At 26.7% G+C, this 21,724-nt stretch overlaps 3 protein-coding genes across 5 annotated transcripts in view; 2 read left to right on the top strand and 1 right to left on the bottom strand.

The window, feature by feature from the left end:
- Positions 1–11,864, bottom strand: part of LOC111633850 (oxysterol-binding protein-related protein 9-like) — an 88,102-nt gene extending 76,238 nt beyond the window's left edge. The window contains exon 1 of the mRNA XM_023378486.1: positions 11,725–11,864. Coding sequence (XP_023234254.1) covers positions 11,725–11,832 — 108 coding nt within the window. The 5' untranslated portion in view covers positions 11,833–11,864. The remainder of the gene's footprint in view (positions 1–11,724) is intronic.
- Positions 11,865–15,348: 3,484 nt separating this feature from the next.
- LOC111633848 (DEP domain-containing protein 1B-like) overlaps positions 15,349–21,724 on the top strand; it is a 50,704-nt gene continuing 44,328 nt past the window's right edge. For all 3 annotated transcript variants that reach the window (XM_023378484.1, XM_023378483.1, XM_023378482.1), the window contains exon 1: positions 15,349–15,496. In XM_023378484.1, coding sequence (XP_023234252.1) covers positions 15,452–15,496 — 45 coding nt within the window. In that variant the 5' untranslated portion in view covers positions 15,349–15,451. The remainder of the gene's footprint in view (positions 15,497–21,724) is intronic.
- Positions 17,112–19,658, top strand: LOC111633849 (glutaminase liver isoform, mitochondrial-like). Its single transcript, XM_023378485.1, has one exon. It carries the CDS (start codon positions 17,629–17,631, stop codon positions 19,549–19,551), a length of 1,923 nt encoding a protein of 640 aa, XP_023234253.1. The 5' UTR covers positions 17,112–17,628; the 3' UTR covers positions 19,552–19,658.

Genomic DNA, 21,724 nt, shown 5'->3' with positions numbered 1-21,724 from the left:
TAATGTAAATATTCATAAATAACTCAATAATAATTCTTTATTCTTAAGATTCTTAAAACATTAAATCTTTTTTGCTTTGCTTTTATTCCTTTACTAACAAATTTTTGATTAATTATTTATATATAAAATATTATATATATTCCTATTAAGTATACTCTTTTGAACTCAAAATTCATTTAATCATTTCAAAATTATACAAATGTTTTCATTGAGGATAAACTTTAATCATCAGTGTGCCAACAGAGACTGTAAATTTTAAAGTTTGTAGCTGACAAAAGAGATATGATCTTTCCAAAAACACTTTTGAATAATTTTGAAAGTAATTAAATAAATTCTGACTTCAATAAATCTTTCATTTTATTTCCTATGTATAAATTTATGTTTTCAATACTTCTTTGTATTTATTACACCATATATTTTCTTCTAAACACAATTTTTGATTTAAAGTTTAATAATTTCATATTTCAATAACTTTTCTGTTAATTTTAACATTACAACAATGAAAGTTTGTATTTGTTCTTTAAATATATACACAATAAAAATCATACATTTGTTTAGTATGATGAAAGATTTATTATCAATAAATCAATCTGTTTTAAAATCTGAAAAACAAAACAGAGTCAAAATTACAAAAAGTGTATCGAAGCCTTCTCATTTCAAAATTTTATTTAAAATTTCAAACAAATATAAAAAATATTTTAAAATAAATTAATGTTTAAGTTTTAAGATATTTATTATTTTTTTGTTAGTGATTATTTTAATACAATGTTTGAAATAAATGATATACAGTAGAACGTCGATTATCCGAAAGTCAATTATCCGAAAGAATTCCAGTCAGCAAATTTAAATTTTCACCAGTGCTGTGATGCTTCAATCTTTGGCTATGTCTTGGGCTACTCAAATATTTTACATTTTTGATACTAAATAAACTACTGAAGTATAATTTTTTACTGTTTTTATATTTTTCAATATATTTATTTTGTTTGTACAAAATAAAAAGATAATTTTTAACGATACAATAGTCTTCGTTAGGCTTAACATTGACAAAAATTCAACACGAAGCAACACGCAACAGAAAAATTTCAACATGGGATAGGTTAATATATTTCTTCGTACATAATCAGTTATCCGAAATATCGATTTTTCTGAACAACCCCAGTCCCCAATTGATTTGGATAATCGACGCTCTACTGTATTTGAATACAATAGAATAATAAATTATGTTATTTATTCTAATAGTTTAATCAATATACCATCGTTTCTTGTTTGTTTAATAAATAATGTGATGCAAATAAATGTTATAAAAGTATTACATATCAATTTATTAACTATGCATTTTTTTTTTCAACCAGTCTTAAATATTAATAATATTTTAATTAATTTATTTGAGTTCAAATTTTCAATAACTTATCAACTTACAAATCAATTTTAATTAAAAATCCATTAATTATGTTTAAATAAATTATGTTTACATATAATTTGATAACATTCATCTTTCAGGTAAATCATCTAGAATCTTTTAAGTGATTGTATATAAACTGCATACATTAGAATTAATTAAAATATTTGGAATCAATATTGCAATAAATCTAATTGTTATACATCATAATAATTCTATTGTGGTTTATATATAATTTAGTAATTTATTGAAATGCAAAAAAATATTTTAACTTTTATCTTTCAAGAAATATAACATTTTAATGTGCAAATGGTTAAAATTCCATTTCACTAGGCAAAATGCATTGTTATTTACAATAAAACAACATGATTATATTAAGAATAGACAATATTGGAAAACAATTTAGATATAAAACAATGCAATTAATAGACTTGTATATGGAATTTAAAGCAGATTAATAAGTATCAAACAATGAATAGGATATAAATGTAGTACAGTAGAGCATCGTTTATCCGAATCAATTGGGGACTGGGGTTGCTCGGATAACTGATTATATACGAAAAAATATTAACCTATCCCATCCTGAAATTTTTCTCCGTTGCGTATCGCTTTGCATTGAATTTTCGTCAATGTTAAGCCTAACGTATACTTCTTAAAATAATAATCGTGGCTATTGTATCGTTAAAAATGATTTCTTTATTTTGTACAAAATAAATATATTGAAAAATATAAAAACAATAAAAAATTATACTTCAGTAGTTAATTTAGTATAAAAAATGTAACATATTTGAGTAGCCCAAGACATAGCCGAAGATTGCAGCGTCACAGCACTGGCAAAAATTTAAATTTGCTGACTGGAATTCTTTCGGATAAACGACGCTCTACTGTATTTTGATATATGTTCATAAAAAGAGAAGAATGTGTTAATTCAGTATCTTTTTTAAAGATTGGATAAAATATATCAATTCCACAATGTTGCAAACCTTTCAATAGAGCAAATAAAAGAACTAGCATCATCTGAAAAAGTTAATGTTCTTTATTATTGCTCCATGTTCTAAACTGAAAGTTTGTTATTCTCATTGATCAGCATATCACATCAAGAATAAAGTGAATAAAAATGCTGCCAATCTAGATGCTGTATTTACCTTTTCATTATATCCTTGTAATCAGGACATACAGAAAAAAGTAGATGGTTGCCACAAGATTAAAGATACAATTCATGAAGAAATTATTAATCAATACATTCTGTAATGGTTTAAACACCTGATAAAATCTGTTTAAAATAAAAACAGATAAGAAAGTGATAGTCTTGTTATCTGATATATTACACTACAATGTCATATAAACAGCATTTGTTTCAGTGGTATAAATGGATATCTCAAACAATAAGTATAAATTGTTCAAACTTTCACCATAGAATTCAATGGTAAATAACTTCAAATTGCTTATCAAAGAGTATTCAAAATAATTTACAAGCTGTGATAATGCAGTTAAATGTTAGAATAAATTATAAATGTTAGAATATAATAGCAATTTAGAGAGTAATAAAACAATTTATTTTGTAACCACTTGAATAATAATGAATTATTTTTTAATTTAAAATGAAAATTTGTCATTATCAGTTATTCAATAAACATATTTTTCATTTAGATGTACATCTTCACAAATCAATAAAATGCAATTTTTTTTAGTCTAGCTGTAAACATTAATATAATTTAGAATTTCTGCAAGAATAGGCCCAGATCAAGACTTGAACCCACAACTCAAATACAGTATTAACATTATTTTCATTTACAGAATCCTAATAAAACATTTAATAAAAGTAATATTGCATGCAATTTAAAATGATAAGTTATCATAAATTGTGTGATTCTTTTAAATAAGTGATCATTTGCTTGCAGGAGAAATATCAATATTTTTAGCACAAACATTTAATATTTATATTTGATAAATATTTAATTGATATTTTCACTGCCGTTAAAAGTAAATATTTTCTCATACTCAACTTTAATATCAAATCTTAAATCAATTCATTTTAAGCTAAATATAGTATTCTAGAAATAAACAACAATTACATTGCAGAATAAATTCATATGTCATCCTCTCATAATTTTTAATAAAATTTCTTTTTATGCAACGTGAAAATGATAAATTACAAAACATTCTAAAGATCATTTTTTAAAGCATTTTAAATAATTGCATTTTTAATTTAAGAAACCAACTTTTTTTTTTAAACTACAGTAGACCCCTATAAAACGGGTTCATATAATACAGATTCATATAAAACAGCTAAAAATTGCAATTGTATTCATATAAACACGCTAAAAGAGACTCATATAACACAGTAAAACATGATCTCCGACTCGTGTCATGACAAGATTGCTTGAATCCAATAGCGAATATTGCACAAACCATTGAGTTTAAATGAGCAGCAGACCTACTAAAAACCATTTATTATTTAACAGCCATAAAAATTATATTTATATTAATGATGTCTCCAAAGTTCAGCAAACTTTTCACAGAAAAATAACTTATCAGGAAACACGCGCCCACCATTCGATGCGCCACTCCACAACAAAACAAAACAAGCTTAAGCAATGGCGTCGTCAAACGGTGCACACTCGGTAAGTAATCCTACAATTTTTTGTTTATAGCATAGTTTATATGGATTATTACCAAAAAATTATACATGTTTTGGAAATGTTGAGTCAAATTAGTCTAGAATCAATTAATTTTATGGAAGAAAATTTTTTTATATGTTGATAATCATTATCGTAATTATTTTAAGATATTGTATTATAGAACCCTTTGAAAATATATTTTTCACTTGAATTATCACCTGGAATGAATACGGTTATACATCACTAATTTTCAAATATTTCAGCTATGTTTATTGCACTTTCTTTCATAATCTTTTTCTGAGTTTTTAAAATAATACTATAATAATCCTAATAAAATTTTTATAAGGTTTTGAAAAGTTCTTTAAACTATAGCATCAAGTATTAAAATTATTCATAAACCATTTAAAAAAAATGACCAATTTCTTGAATTTCCATTCTATATACTGTAGTATCAGAAAGCCTTAATAAACTTTTAAAAAACAATTTAAAATTACATTTGTTAACCAACTTCTAATTTATACAAAATAGCATATTCCAAAATAGAAATTTAGAGAATAAAACATGAAAGCTAAAATAAGAAAGAACAATTATCATAATAATCCAGATATTATATTGACTAGGAGCACAATTAGCATATTTCAAGGACACGACTATTCCTATACAACTGACGAAGAGAACAAACTATTTCTTAACACAAATTTTCTTAATTAAATGAAATTAGCAAAATAACATACTTCATACAGACATATCTAAAATCAAGAATCAACTGCAGAAGACAAATTATAAATAATCCCAATTACCTTATATATCTAAATACTATTCTATGCATACTATAACATATAGATAATCTTATCTTCACTCAAATACAAAAGAAAAAACAAAGAATTTTGAATATTTAATCTCAATTAACCCTTAACAAATTACAATACTAAAATGTTTTCTACATATTATAATAGAATTATAACTAATAAACCTCTAGTTCAATGATAATTCTTATTAACATTTGCACTTTATTTTAGCATTTTTGTGTATTATGTCACTTCTTGTATTTATTCTTGAAAGTTCAATAAAACTCGTCTTGTACGGTATTTGTTGCCAAGTAAGTTCAGACCAACAACCATCATCATACTGAAGCAAAAAAAGTTAGTTTTTATGCATAATTATCCCAGTGCATTTACTTTATATAATAAATTTACAAAGTGCATAAAATTAAAATACATTACGTTTACAATGTAATTGCAATTCTAAAAAGCTTGCATGTAAATAATGATTTATGCAAATTAAGACCAATTATCTCAGAAATACAATAAAACTTGGAAGGTAAAATTTAAAAAATGCAGTAATAGTCACAATGAACATGTTATTTTAATTTTTAAGCGTGTAATAAAGTTATTTATTTATTACTAAAATTTGTATCAAAAGATCATATTTCAAAGTCTCAAAGACAATATAAATTACAATCACACTATATTATTATTTTGTATATATTTTGTCATTGCTGATATGTGTAACTCAATAAAGAAACATTTTAAATATAAGATGATACTTAAAATTAGTGATTGATTGATTTAAGATAACATTGAAATAAAATATCTAAATAAATCTAAGTAATTTTAAGTAAAAATATAATTAAAGTGTAATGTATGAAAGTATTTATTGCTAATGATTCAATGAAAAAAAGGAAACATAAAATCAAAATAATAGATTAAAAATATTTTTAAAATAAATAACTGAACAAAACTAAGTTTGCTAAAGATGAAATTAAGTTTGAAAAAAGCATTTTTGTCAATTTTAAATCATCATCCTTAGTTCAAACAACATATTCTAAATGAAACATCATAAAAATAAATGAAAATAAAAACAAAAATTTGAAATTTAAAATAATGCATAAAAAGAGTAAATTTCAATTGTTTTTGTCTGGTGTAAAAGCTTAAAAAACTAAGTAATTTAAAATTCTTTAAAACATTTTTAAAAAATAAATCATCTCTAAGTAGGCTGCTAATTTTTATTATTATTAAAGACTTAATTTTCAATATAGTTTATAAATATAAAACTGGAAAAAAAAAGATATGATATAATCTGACTGTACTTTATCAAACAAACTTGATTTTAATCAGACTCACTCCATCATAATCATGTTACATTCATTATATTTGAAACTATTATTATAGTATTTTATTGTATAATTTTATTAAGCAGAATAAAAAAAATTTATTTCAGAGTAAAACCAAAAGTCTAAAATTGTTTTAAATACTTATTTGATGATAAGAGAATAAAAATTAAAAGGATCTTGACATATGAAACAACAGAAGTTCATATTATTAAAATAATTTTCAGTACTATGTAACTAGTTTAGCAGTTAACAAAAAACATATTATAATTTATTTGTAAATCATCAATTTAGTTTTCTATTTATACATTCACTAAATTTTTATAAAAAGTAATTAAAAATAATTTATGTAAATTAAATAAATTTAGTAATTCAAAAGTTAAATCAATAATTACAAGTGTTTTATAGATTTATTAAATTATTAACTAAATAAATAATAAGATAAAGAACTATTGTTAAAAATGAATATCTTAACTATGTACTGTACATTTAGATGTTTTCAAGTAGATACTTAACTGAAAAGGCAAGAACAGTTATTTTTAAATAATAATTTTCATAATTTTTTGGTGGTGTGCATAATGTATATACTGTATATGTATGTATATATATAACCTGTAACCAAACAAATTAATAAATTATATATATATAAATAATTTATTAATTTGTTTCGTTTACAACATTATTATATTTTAATATTTTTTCCAACCAGCAAAATATTCTTTTTACTTTATTTTACTTAAATTACAATTATTATTTTCTAAAAATAACCATACTACACACCAATTTTTCTCATTTGGTGTACCAGGACCTAATTTAAGGGATCTATGGCATCACATAAAAATCAAAACTTTTTATAATGCACTCAGTTTTGCATTATTTGTTTCTATAAGCTCTCCAATAATTCAATGACAGAAGAGTGTCATTACATCAGCCATCTGTCAAAGAAAGTACAAACTGTAACTTGTTAGTTCAATTCTGTTGTTTTCATGAACCATCTTGAATTCTCTCAAAACTCTAGTGATGAATATTTAAGCCTGTCAACACTCAACAAACTTAGCAGACCTATGGAATTCCAATTCAAAATCTTCTAACTCTAGTAAAAAGGTATTATTCTGAGTGAAATACTTCTCCTATGGTCAATATGTCTACTTCTGTTATATCTCAAGTACATAGAAATATCTAAAGTTCGTAAGTACAATTATTTCAATACAAATTTATTGATGCCAAACAAACATCTCTTTCGTAACCAAAGTCATGTGTATTTTATGATAATCTGGCTAATGAATCTGTACAGCCTATTAATCTCAAGCAGCACTTGAAAACAAAATATTTGCAATATAAAAACAAATCAACACAATTTTCGAAGATCAAATTAGTGGAGTTGGTGAAGACTCAAAAAACTATAGAAAAAAATTTTGGTGTAAGCATTCAAAGGAATGCAACCTTGACTTCTTGTGATGTTGCAAAAATCATATAACAATGGCATATATCATGAGCAATGGCAAACTTTTCGAACATACTCGACATTAACTTGTTATCACTGTGTGACAGTTTGCCTTTCCGTTGTTTTTTGTGTGATGTTATCAAACTGTATTGACATATGTATTTTATGCAATGAATTGTGCGTATTTCTTCATACCTATGGCTATTCCTTTCAAACATTTACACAAAATGGCGTGCATTGCTTTTGGACATTTTGGGTATCCAGGCAACAATTTATCTTATCTGTATGAACCACATGTTGTTTCATACTAATTAATTGATGTTCTAAAACTTTCTAATTGGAAAGTTTGCTCTATCTGTTTTCATTTTCAATTTGCACTGCCTATCTTCCCAATTTCGCTACTAGGTGCACTGCTGTCATTTGCATTAGGTCGGGTGTAGTCACTTTACTATACCATTACCTCACTTGCATAGCTGTAGCTCTCTCCGTTTGCAAGAATTTTCCAGTTAAAGGGACTTTTCTATGCACCCTGTATAGAGGAGTCCTCCTACCCCTAAGGTTTCCACGTCTTGTCTTGGATTTCATCTGTTTAACTCCATTCTCAAGATTAAGAAAACACAGACAAACTGCTGGACAGATGATAGTGGGAATTTATAGGTCTGCAATTTTTTCAAATTGCAGCCCAATAAAATTTTTGATCACTTTCAACTAATACTTCAAATATCTTTATGAGCCAAAATAAATTATGCAGTGAGTAGATCTAGCCGATTTAGCCATAGTTTTAGCATTAATAATTTAGAAACAAAATGCAGGAAAATGAAATATTTCTTCTAATTTGTATCATTTTTTTAAAATCAATGTGATTATGTTACTTCCTTTAATTTTAAGTTTGAAAGACCTATGTGTTTTAAACTTAATAAACATATAAATCTGTACTTCTATGATTTATATGTATAGAAGTATAAATCTATACTTCTTGACAAAATTTCCCAATATATCAAATATTTATAAATCTTCTTCTAATTCAATAACCAAAAACACAACAAAAGAACAACTCACTTGAAAGACAAACGTTTATATCAAATATTTCCCTTAACAGGTGCTTTTAATCTAATTAAATGTTCTATATTCTACTAACTTTTATTTAAAGTAAAAGCATAAGCATGTAGATTTTCCAGTTTCATCATGTTTGACTGAAATAATTATGAGAAATCTAAAGACCAAATTCTTTTCCATATTAGTACTTTTCTACTTTATTTCATCTACATAGATGATGGAAAATTACATAGCGTGTCCTTGGAAACATGCTATGTAATTTTAATTAACATTTACTAAACAGTCTTGCAGCATTTTGTACAGTACTTCTGCTGATTTGAATCTTCAACTTTTTAGTAGAACAATTTTCACTTTCTTTAGTAGAATGAAACAGGTCTAATCTTTTGTAAAATTCCATTAAATCAAAAAATTCCAAAATTTCATATCTTTTTTTTGAATTTAGAAGATTGTACAACAGAATCATCTCTCAAATTCTTTGTTTATTGTAATGCACAGTTTGATGTACTAACTGTTTATACTGTTAAGCTTATATTGTAAGATATAATAAAAATATCTTACAATATAAGCTTAACAATATAAACAAATAGCATAAAGATGCGGCAATAATACTTTTGTCAATAAGACTTTATTGTCGGTTCTTCAGAAGAATTTATTAGAAAGCCACTAAATATTATATCCAGTGGTGATATTCAGTGGGTTCGCACAGGTTCGGCTGAACCCATTGTTAACATTTTCAAAGTTTTCCGAACCTTGTTAAACACACGTAACATTTCTCAGTGGTTTTGTTTCTTTTAAAAAATATATTAAAATATACATATTATACTCTGTAACACTACTAAACTAGAGCCTTATACCCCTTTCGCCTTGGCGCGACCTCCCTCAACCGTTTCAATCTTGACTGAAATGAGGTTCAATCATGATTGACTCAAGAGAGTTCTTGAAACTAGATCCAGTCATAAGAGAGATCCCACAATCTCACACACGCGAGAAAATACAAGATGGCTGCAGAACATGTGTCAGGCTATCGACAACAAAATAAAAAAGATATTGTATTTTGAGAGACGATGATATCTGTCTATTATTATAATAATACCTAACAACAAAATAAATGATTTAAAAACGTTTTTTCTTGTTTAACTGCTTTCCCTATGACTTTTTCTGATTAAAAAAAGCCAATTTTTAAGTTTATAAAATATTTTGAATGAAAAATATTAAAATATGTACAAAATAAACCATTTTGAACACTCTTTTTTATTATTTATCAAAAATAATATAGTTCTGGCATAAACAATGTTAAATTTTAACTGACTTAATTTTGCAAATGCATCTTTTTTTATTTATTTGGGTATCTTAAGGTCAGTTTTTGTGCTAATGTTGCTAATGCACCATTTGAGCGAAAAAAAACTGTTAAGGAAAAATTTTCTGTTAGCAAATCCTTTGTTAATTATTTCGAATATCACCACTGATTATATCAAACTAGAAATCGAAGTAATACATGTAAATAATATAGATAATGCACTTTTAAGCTTACTACATCATTATCACTTTTTGTACATAAATATTCCTATAATTTACAGTATGATGTATAAATTAACCAGATTTTTTCTAAACTTTGGTTCAATCTTAGCTATACAATTGCACTATCTCTCCATAAGCATCTGGTCTAGCTTTGCCTGTAAAATTTACTATTTTTCCTACACTAGTACTATATCAAACTCTTCTCATTACATACTATATAGGCTAAGATCTATTTCAAGAAAATTATTAGAACAAAAGCTACACACCAACCAATGCCAAATATTATCAGGCTAGAAATGACTATAACATTAATAATTTATAAGACAATTTGGCACTAGAGTTAAGCGTTAGAATTTGGCACTAGAGTTTGGATCTGTCTCTTGATAAATTTAATAATTATAATTTTAATTATTAAATTTATACCAACCAATGCCAAGTATTTTAATATTTGGCATTGGTTGGTGTGTAGCTTTATATTATATCAGGTTTAGTGATGATGTTTGTTTATATTATAACAGTTGAGCAAATAACTAATAAAACATATTTTTAACAGTTTTCTTATTTTAATAAACTCAAAAAAACTGATTAGCTATATAAGCATTTGTTAAAATTACATTCGAGAAACAACCAAAGCTGTAAATACACATAATGTTCCTACACTCATGTTTTTTTCACTATTGAAATCTATTAAAATCTTAACAAATCAACATTTTTGCATATTTTCTTTATTACAATTTAACTATTTCTATTCTATTCAATCTTTTCTTTAAAAATATTTCTAAAAACATCACAGATATAACAGAAACATCAGAATACTTAAAGATCCTCAGATTTTATTCAAATTTTAACACTGAAAAACAAACATGCTTTATCTTACTATTGAAAGAAGCATTACTATATTTTTAAAAATATTTTTATAAATTATACATCTACTTCTCACATAATTTAATACAACTTAAATAATCTTAAAGCTTTAATTATAATTAATAATTATGTAAACTTTTAACATATTAGAATGAATGTTAGAACAAATTTAATAACTGATTAAGACACTTGTTTACAAAATTCCAAAAGAAAATAATTTAAAAATATTATTCTCAAATTGAAATACTGTACAGTAATTTACAGTAATTTGATATTTAACTATTTACTCCTGATTTTTTTAATGGGAAGTTTAAAAAAAAAAAACCTAATCTCACAAGTTTTGATGATTTTAGGTCAACTATCACACAATTAAACTGAAACTACTGTTATTAATCTTATGTGTATCTAATAGATATTTCATAATTTTATTGATTTATCTTGTTTGTTATTTCATTAATTAAAGGTAAATCTGATAGTGAATGTTTACAATGGGATAAATCTGAACGCTGTTTAAAAGGCAGGAAACACGTTTTCTTAAGCCACGTTTTTTTTATTTATATTGTTGTGTGTGAATTACAAGACTTGATACATGTTTTTTAAAGTAAATTCTGCGCATAACATGCGTATAATATACCCGATTTACTTTTATTTATTGATTGTTTCGTTAACCTTGTTTAAAACGATATATATGATTATCGGCACGTGATCTTACCGTATAATAAGACAGTAAACCGGCATTGTCATCCAATACGAACCACCTATATTGCCAACCCTTCATAACATTCGTCCACTTGCTAAGTGGACCTTCCATCACCGCCATGATGTCTTTTCTGCTTTAAAACAGTGTTGCCAACCCACGTTTTCTGTATTTTAGCTCGCTTGCAGCGCCATCTCAAAAAGCTTACAAAATTTCATTAGCGAGGTTGAGGAGCGCTAGCTTTCTGCTAAGACAACGAGCGCGGTATAACGGCGTCATGTTGGAAGGTTTTAATTAAATTAATTCAACTAGAACATAGTGGCGTAGCGTGGATGTCAGTGCCCGAGGAGGAGGAAAATTTCGCCTAACCCTTATTTAGGTATCTCAGTTTGAAAGACTAAAATTTAGTTTTGTCACAGAATAAGTAATGAAAAATTCCATGCTCATTTCAATCGGTCCGAATCGTAGGTGCGACAAAAATATGAAATGAAATGGTTCAAATTCTTACAAGATATTATTATTATTTATTATGAAAATTTGCCGCCCCCTAAAAGTGCCGCCCGGGGCGGGCCACCCCTGTCGCCCCACTACGCTATGCCACTGCTAAACCATCAAAATTTTTTTTAAATATGGATGAAAGAACTTATGACAGTTTACGAACAGCTAAAAATAAACATATTTTCAACTTTTGCCTATCTGAAAGATTTTAACAGGTGTAATTGTCTAGGGCTGGATGGCCGAGCGGGCCTACCGCTCTGGAGACCTGGGTTCGAATACGGACGGGTCGAAAAATCCCTAGAAATTTTTCGGGGGGTGGTTCGCTCAGATATGTCGGGACCAATTCCTTACCACCCGGTCGCTCCATTGTAGGTCTAGCCGAATCCATAATCGGCTTGTTAAATGAGTCCTTCTTAGTGCCCACAGGGCGGAAATAATTTTTAAAAAATTAAAAAAAGACGTAATTGTCTTTTCGTCTTCGTATGTCAGATACGTAGATCAAATTTCTTAGTTATCTTGATTTTAGATATCAAGTAATAATATAATAATTAGCGTTATATAATCCACATGTCGAAACTTTCAGCATAAAATATATATATAATGATTTTGTAAAATAAAAAAATTATATACTGTATATATATATACAGTCGACCCCCCTATAATTACGGTCCCTATAATTACGATTCCTATAAAACTACGAAAAAATATACGTATTTTGGAAATGTTGAGTCGGATTAGTGTAGAATCGATTAATTTTATGGAAGAAAATCTTTCAAACAGCCGTAGTCCGTAAACTTGACACGTGTCGGGCTGTGATTGGAACGACTTGTAAGAAATCGTTTAAATAAATTCCTAATAAATTGGAACGTATCTATATCTTATAGGGGGGTCGACTGTATATTATTTTTTTATTAACTATATTTTATAATACAATCTACGGCATATTTGTACTCACAGCACATTGTTTTGTGTACCTTTATAATTTATCACTATTGCTTGTTAAATATGTTGTGAATGAAAGTAATTAATTATTTACCAAATATAATTTTGTTTTAAAACTAGTAAATGTTTCATATTTTCATTACGAACAGCAACCAATATCAAAACTTATTTAAATAAAGAACTCCAGACATCATTCAGTGCAGCTGACCTAAGCTTGCTTGAAAAATATCATCACTGTATTTAGGCACGATGTCATGAACATAGCCAGATATTTTGGATCTATCTTTTCGATATTCCTCGTTGGAATCGATTGCAGCTATTAAAGACGAGTCTTGTGGCTCATCGTAGTCATTTTTTGAAAAAGCTAGAGTTGGGATTTATAACAGATTCCGAACAAATACTCAAAACATTTATAATACATGCTGTGAAAACGCGATCCATTTTTATTAGCGGGATGCTAGCTGTTATGTTCCTTCTAACACATCAGTAGGAAGTTAAATATTTCACATATCCGCTAGCAGATAGCAAGCGCTATGCTGAATAACGGAATACGTGAATAGCTTTGCAACTAAGCTTGTTTCTAGTCTTGGTTTTCATTAAATTTATAGATGAAAATATTCGTTTCACTGCTGCACTTGAATGAGGAAGGCTTAATATGCATCAGGCAAAGTTACTTATTACAGGAAACATCTTGGTATTTCTTTTTAAGAACATTTTTCCAAAATTCTTCAGTTTCAATATTATTGTTTTCACTAATCACAATATTTCCTAGTAGTCTCCACTCTGTGTCAATAGCTTGCAAATGGTCGTCTTTGATAATATTCGGAAAAAGTGCTGATAGGTTTGCTTCTGAGATAATATTTCCATGTTATTGGGTTGGATAGCTTGCATTTCAATTAGTATTTTGTCATTGAATGATACTCATTTGAAGATTTATGACACATCTATCAAAAACCTAGGCACTTCTTTTTCATTTCCTGAACGCCTTTGCAATCGAGATTCTCAGAGACAAGATGGGCTGTTATTTTTTGCACCAAAGTACAGTACATGTCATCTAATGGCAGAAAGTTCCTGGGGTCTTGATACTGAACAGCCTGCAGGAAAGTCGCTTTTAGGTAAGATGGCTTCATGTAACATTCGAGTATCATTTTCAGAACAGCTGATGTATGCTGACGAAGACACTGTATTTGTGGCTTTTCTGCTTCATCTGACGATTAAGATTATTGAACACTGGCAAAATGAACTCTAAAAATTCCAAATAACTTGTTGAGTGGATTTCTGAGTCTAGTATGGTTTCTGCTGTAATAGCATGGTCATCAAGTGCGGCTTTTGTAAAAAAAAAAAAAAAAAAATCTTTAAAGCATCATATTGCTGAAGTATGCTGTACAACACAGTTGTGAAGTGACAGCCATACAGCCATACAACCATCTAGTCTGAGTAGAATGCAACATTTTATGTAGTTTACAATTCACAAAATCCTAAAATTTCTGTAGCAATTCTTTTAGGTCGTAGTTTGAAGTAGCTTAATATGTCTCTTATAAGGTCCTCAAGAATTCTTGGGAGTTTTTCACATGCATATGACGCACACGGGTTAAAAGAATGACATATACATTTCATGACATACAAATTTAAAATTTCTGATTTTAAAAGTGTTTGAACAAAATGATGTGCACCCATCATAACATTAGCACCATCAGCAGCAAATCCATCAGCTAGAAAATCTATCTTACTAGTAATAATAGCTGCAAAACTCAATATCGATGTATAGAGATGTCGGTAGGTCGATAGACAATACCAAATATCTGTAGGTCTACCGATAAATCGGTAGCAATGGTAACATTGCTTCGAAATTTAGTCAATTTCAGGCGAGTTGATAACAATGCGGTCGGAAATAGGGGGGACATTCAACTTTTTCCAATTTAACAATTAAATATTATAAAATATATAAATTATTTCCGCTTTTATCAGATAATATAATTTTAAATATTTAATAAATCATATTTTCGATAAATAAACTGAATTTTTTTTTACAAAAACGTTTTACTTTTTCTAATATATCAGTTTTATTCATTTTTGTAATTATTTACGATCGTTTGAATTATTAATATATCATTATCTGTTAATTTAATTGCGGATAAACAAATAAAGTTTTATTTTATTTCGTTCCTTTTTCGACCAATGAAATCAAAGCGCAGGAAATTCAAATTCAAAAGTTGCATTAAATTTGTTAACTATAAAAAATGTATATACAAATGTTAGTTTAGGTTTTTATATGATATAAATTAATAATTATACCTTGAAAATGGATAATTATAAAAGGGGGGCTCCTTATAGGGCTACTAGAATGGTAAGTTTTTGTCAGTTTCCTTCATAAGTTTGAAATTTAAATACCCACGTTTCAAATTTCTTCGTGCGAATTTTCACGCTATATTATTACTAAAATTAGCTGTTAATTCTTTAAATTTGATCTTATAATTATATTTTAAATACTTTACAACTTATCAGTGATTATAAAATAAAATCATAATTTTAAAATATGTACATTTTTTATGTACAAAAGTATGTACAAAAAATATACATTTTATTTACAATAAAAATATGTTTAAAAATGACCTTTTAGGAAAAAACTGAAAGATAATTTTTATAACTAATTTCAAATATTTAAACATTTTAATGATGCATTTATTATATATATATAGATAAAATGTAATTTATTATATAAAAAGCATGTATCATTGTTTTTTTAAATATATATATATATACAACTTATAAAATGATTTTTAATACAAGTTAAATAAAGTTAAAAATTTAGATGTAATTCTAAAAATTATGCAGTTTGTAATTATAAATGTAATTATTTCATCTTAAAACTATTGTATAATGCCTTTGATAAAATATTTTGAGCACTGCACTAAATCTTATCTTATTTCTGTAATTCTCTTGATAAAATTAAGTGTAAAATATTACTTTTTATTCTTTTACAATAAATAAATAAGAATTTTTTGAACATAAAGTTGTTATGTTTACTCTATTGTTATTGCTTATTAATTGTTTTTTTTTATTTGATTTATTATAGGCCTATTTTAATTTTTATTGATAATAAAACTATTCTTAAAGCTTTTAAAACATTTTCTAATAATAAAAATAATACAATTTACTTTGAATATCTTAGATTTATAATTATCAATGTATTATATTCTTTTCAGTTATCATACACTGATATATAAGTAATTATTGCTTACAAATTGAATTAAAATTAAAATATAAAATAATATTTATAATTACAAAACAGATATCAAAATATTCAATTAAAATAAATGTACAAGTAAAGAAATTTTAAAATTTATAAATAACTTTTTTCTTTTAATTTTCATACAAATAGAAAAATAATAACAATAAATAAATGAAACTGTTACAAAAAAGCATTGAGTTTATCTAAAGAGAATTACATTTGTTACCAAGACAGAAAAAAATATTCTTAGTAGGAAATTGGTAGACATTATATAGATGAAAGGATCAGGTTAAGGATTACTTTTATATATAAATTTCTTTGGCTTACAGCCAATCTGTCTAGGAAGCAAATGTGAACAGAATCAAAATTTATCTACAAATAAAAAAATATATTTACAAAGTTACTTAACTGAAAACATATTAAATTAATTTAATTCATTGTTTCCTCATAATATAACTAATATGTTGATATTATAAAAACTAATAATTTCATGACTAAAAAATATTTATTACAAAAAAAAATCTTAATTATTCAATTTAAATTTTACAGCTTTTTGTAATGAGATATATTTTATGGCTATTTTTTTCTATATATGCTCTAATTAAGAGTTTAATTTGTTGTTTTACTCATTTAATTCTACTAATTACGCTGTTTTGTAAATACTGTATAAGTATTCATTTTATGTCTTTTAATTAGGAGAAGTTATAAACATTATAGCATTTTCTGATTTTATGGATGGTTAATTAAAGTCTGGTTAGATTGTGAGTTATAAAGTAGACCATGTATATATAGTTATTATCAGGGGAATTGGATGCAATTACCTGTACGATATATTAAATGATAACTAACGTTAAATGAGTCTCAGAAAATAGGAAAAATATATTTTTTGGTATCTTTTTATATGATATTTCTTTACTCCATCCTTCATTAAGAGTACAAGTAGAGCAAACACGGCAATTTGAAGTTTGTAAACACAACTATTCTAAACAGCATTGTATTTTGGCCAAGTGTCAACTAAAGCGGTACGCCATTTTGTTATCGATCTGTGCGATGCAACACGCATTTGTACAGAAATTTCTTGAATATTCGATGCAGCGTCTGCGCTGCTAGTCCGTTCATTTAACATTTCGGAAGTCGAAGTCCGTAGGTATTCATATATCGTCCATTTGTTAATACTTTTGTATCCCGTCAAGCATTATTTAACTTTGAAAATGAAGATTGTTGTAGTCTGAAGTATTGGCATTACGATGAGAGGGTTCTTTCTACGTTGTCCTCTACGAACTATCCTCGGTCAACCCGATAGAAAACATCATTTGTGTGCATGTCTGAAACAGAAAACGTCTCATATTCAAATACCTTATCTGTTTGGTAATTCAGGGAGTAAAATACTTAAAAGAAATTTACATGAAAATTCAATTTATAAAAATTCTCATGCAAATCGCGTTTTTATGCCCGTTGAGGAATTTGCTCGGGCTAAAGAACTGAAAGTTAGCAGCACTTTTATTTCACAAAAAGATGTGGATAAAGATGATCAAACAAATGTGGAAGATGTCCTATTTACTATGTTTAAAAATAATGATGATACAGTACCAGTTGGACAGTTTTTGTCCTCCTTATGGTCTACTGGTTTGAAAAAAAATGATCCTAGATTAAAAGAAATGATGTCTAAATTAAGATGTGTTCATAAAGAAACACAGACCGTTGGATCGCCCGAATCATTGAATCTTGATAGAGAGACTTTTAAAAGTGTTATAAAAGAGAATATCGTTTTGATAAGTAGAGCATTTCGTAACCATTTTGTAATACCGGATTTTCAAGATTTTGTTAAATATGTAGAAGACTTTTATTGGAAATGTAAAGTTATAACTGGAGGTAAGGTTGCTGCATACATTCCACAGCTTGCAAAATTTAATCCCGATTACTGGGGTGTTAGTTTATGTACAGTAGATGGGCAGAGATATTCGATTGGTGATACTGGTGTACCCTTTACCATTCAGTCTTCGGGTAAACCGATTAATTATGCTATTGCCTTAAATGAACTAGGATCTGATATAGTTCACCAATACATTGGTCAAGAGCCTAGTGGTAGAATGTTTAATGAATTAGTACTTGATTATGCTCGGAAACCTCATAATCCAATGGTGAATGCTGGTGCCATAGTCGTGTGTTCTTTGCTGCTTTATTTAGTTGAACCAGAAATGAGAGTATCCGAAAAATTTGATTGGATATGTCAATATTACAAAGCTATGGCAGGTGGTGAATATCTTGGTTTTAATAACGCTACTTTTCTTTCCGAAAGAGAAGCAGCAGATCGGAATTATGCTATTGGCTTTTATATGAAAGAAAATAAATGTTATCCGGAGAAAGCAAATCTTAGGGATATTATGGACTTTTATTTTCAAATGTGTTCTCTCGAGGTTAATTGTGACACTGTCAGTGTCATGGCTAGCACACTTGCAAATGGAGGAATATGCCCTATAACAGGACAGCAAGTCATAGAAAGTCATGCAGTACGTGATGTTTTGTCACTAATGCATTCTTGTGGGATGTATGATTATTCTGGACAGTATGCTTTTAAAGTTGGATTACCTGCTAAATCTGGAGTGTCGGGATGTACGATGGTTGTTGTACCTAATGTAATAGGTCTTTGTTTATGGTCTCCTCCACTTGATAATTATGGGAATTCGGTAAGAGGAGTTCAGTTTTGTGAAGATTTAGTAAGAATGTTTAATTTTCATCATTATGACAATCTAAGACATACCACTCAAAAACGAGATCCAAGAAGACAGAAGTATGAAACTAAAGGATTAAAAATTGTTGGCCTTTTGTTTAGTGCTGCTAGCGGAGATGTCACAGCAATGCGTCGTCATTATTTATCGGGAATGGACATGGGACAAAGTGATTACGATGGGCGTACAGCACTGCATTTAGCTGCTGCCGAAGGTCACTTAGAATGTGTAGAATTTCTTTTAAAAGTATGTGGTGTTAATCACAAACCACAAGATCGATGGGGACATACACCTCTTGATGAATCTCACACATTTGGCCACACAAAAGTAGCTGAATTCTTAGAAAAATGGGAAGCCATCCGTGATGAAGAACTTCAGCAGATGGGAGATGAAATAGTCAAGATGCCTAATCGTAATATTGTTCCTCTTTTGCCAAAATAAATTTGTGCTTACTTAACTTCTAACTAAATTTTATTTGCTATTTAATGATTGTAATTTTTTTAATTTATATAATAAAATATTAAAATATTGAACAAAATATTTTTAATAGGCACATGTATTTAAAATTTGTTTATTTTTTAAAGTTTATTTTATTAATTATATTACAATGTTATATATGTAAGTAATATTTAATTGTGTTTAATTGTACACTTTTAAATTGTTACAATTTGTTGTTGATTTTTAGAGTAGAATGTATAATAATTTACATAATATTTAGAGTACAAATTTTGAAGTTGTTAATTTTGTTATAGACTAAATGTTACTTAACTACTTATGAAATGATTTTGATGTTCCTGTTGTTAATGTTATTTTAGAAAAAAATTAAGGTATTAATTTGAAGTAAAATTGATTTCTGTCATTCACGATATTACAGTAGCAATACATAAAAATGAAGTCTCCTACATATCTTATTAAATGTTAAAATGACAATGTCATGTTTAAATTTGGTCTCAAGATTGTGTGAAAATATTGTTGTAATTTTAAATTATATTATTTTTGTTTAAAGAATAAATATGATTAAATTTTAGTTATGTTCACATTAAATCAGTTGTTTTTTTTACTCATTAAAATTTCACTAAAACATAAAAGAAATTTAAAATATACATTAACAGAGCTTTGATTTAATGTTATCATTAAGTAACTAAGAATGTAATCAATACTAAATTCATAGATCGTTTTTTTTTAATGAAAATTTTAAAATGGTTTCTGAAATCTCTTAAATTGCTCACTCAGTTTTTGTTTCTGGATTATCATAACTTGAATTAATGTGATTTAAAAAAGCACAATAATAATAATAATAATGTAAATTAAAATTTTTAATTAATAATTACAACATATAATACCATTACATAGATTCTTATAGATACATATACATTTTGCAGAAAATTTTATTAAGAATTCTAATAATTCATAACTTTCACTATTATAATGTTTCTTTTGAAATGAAAGTACAGTAAGTGTTAAAAATAAAATTTAATGTTAAGTAAAAAAAAAAGTAAACTGTTTTTTACATTTATTATTTTGATTAATGTTGGAGTATTTTACAATTGATAGAAATTCACAATGAATATGAAAGATATTGGAGTTGGATTGGAATTGTCATCTATAATAAACTATTACACAATTATAAATCCTTTAATAAAATACTTCTAAATTATCTTTAAGAGTATTTAATTTCTTATTACATTGTAAGGATTTCAAAATTTTTTAGTATATTATATTTAAACTTAAAAAAGTGAAAGAGACACTAAAAAAAAGGTAAAAAGTTTCTATTAATTTTATGTTTCTGAGGTTTGTAAAGGACAAAGGTTGACTCCAACAAAAGACTGTCTTGAGGCTCTTGTCTGTCTCAATGTACAAATACAGTACTTGTTTAAAAAATTTCCCTTTGACGACGACACAATAAAAAAAGTATTGTATAAAAGAACTTCAGGACTAATACAATTAAAGTTGAGGCAGATGAGAGCCTCAAGATTAACTCCACCAAAAGGTTTTATCTTCCTAAGGTATGTTAAGGTTGAAGTGAGAAGACACATCTTACTCTTTTTAAGTGTTTCTTCTATTTATCACTCAGAAATTTTTTATTAGCAACTTTGTTTTAAATAGTACTTTTTTAAAATGCTTAAGCACAGAAATATATAAAAATATAATTACATTTATTTTATAAACAAATAAAATTTTGTTTAAATTGTATTAAATAATTCTTTTTCATATTTTAAGATTTAATTTTAAAAAATATTTTACTTTGAATTTCTATATTTATAGCTCTTATCATTTAATATTTGAAAAATCAATAATAAATAAATTGTGCCTTTCTGAAAACTTAATGTCTTACCAAATATTGGTATTATTTTTTTAATTGTAGATTAAATTCTAGATCAAATGTTCTAAAAATTGATATAAAATAAAATTATTTGAATATTTATATATGTTTAAATACACATTTAATTAAGAAAAAGTATTTTTTGTGATTTATTTCTAGTAGTAAATATAATAAACATGTCACAATCTTTCCAAATTATCATCATTTTTTTATGTAATTAATCTATTATTTCATATTAACTGGGTTTTTTAAGTACAGTACTTATTATAATTGTAAGAATTTAATGGTTTT

Source organism: Centruroides sculpturatus, unplaced genomic scaffold (genome assembly GCF_000671375.1).
Source record: "Centruroides sculpturatus isolate CEXI.00-Female unplaced genomic scaffold, Cexi_2.0 scaffold690, whole genome shotgun sequence".
NCBI lineage: Eukaryota > Metazoa > Arthropoda > Arachnida > Scorpiones > Buthidae > Centruroides > Centruroides sculpturatus.
Note: the sequence above shows the minus strand (reverse complement) of the source record. Positions and strands in the feature narration are given on the sequence as shown.

Bases quoted from the DNA above. Each gene is read 5' to 3' on its own strand.
- LOC111633849 (XM_023378485.1), top strand. From the start codon at position 17,629: ATGAGAGGGTTCTTTCTACGTTGTCCTCTACGAACTATCCTCGGTCAA.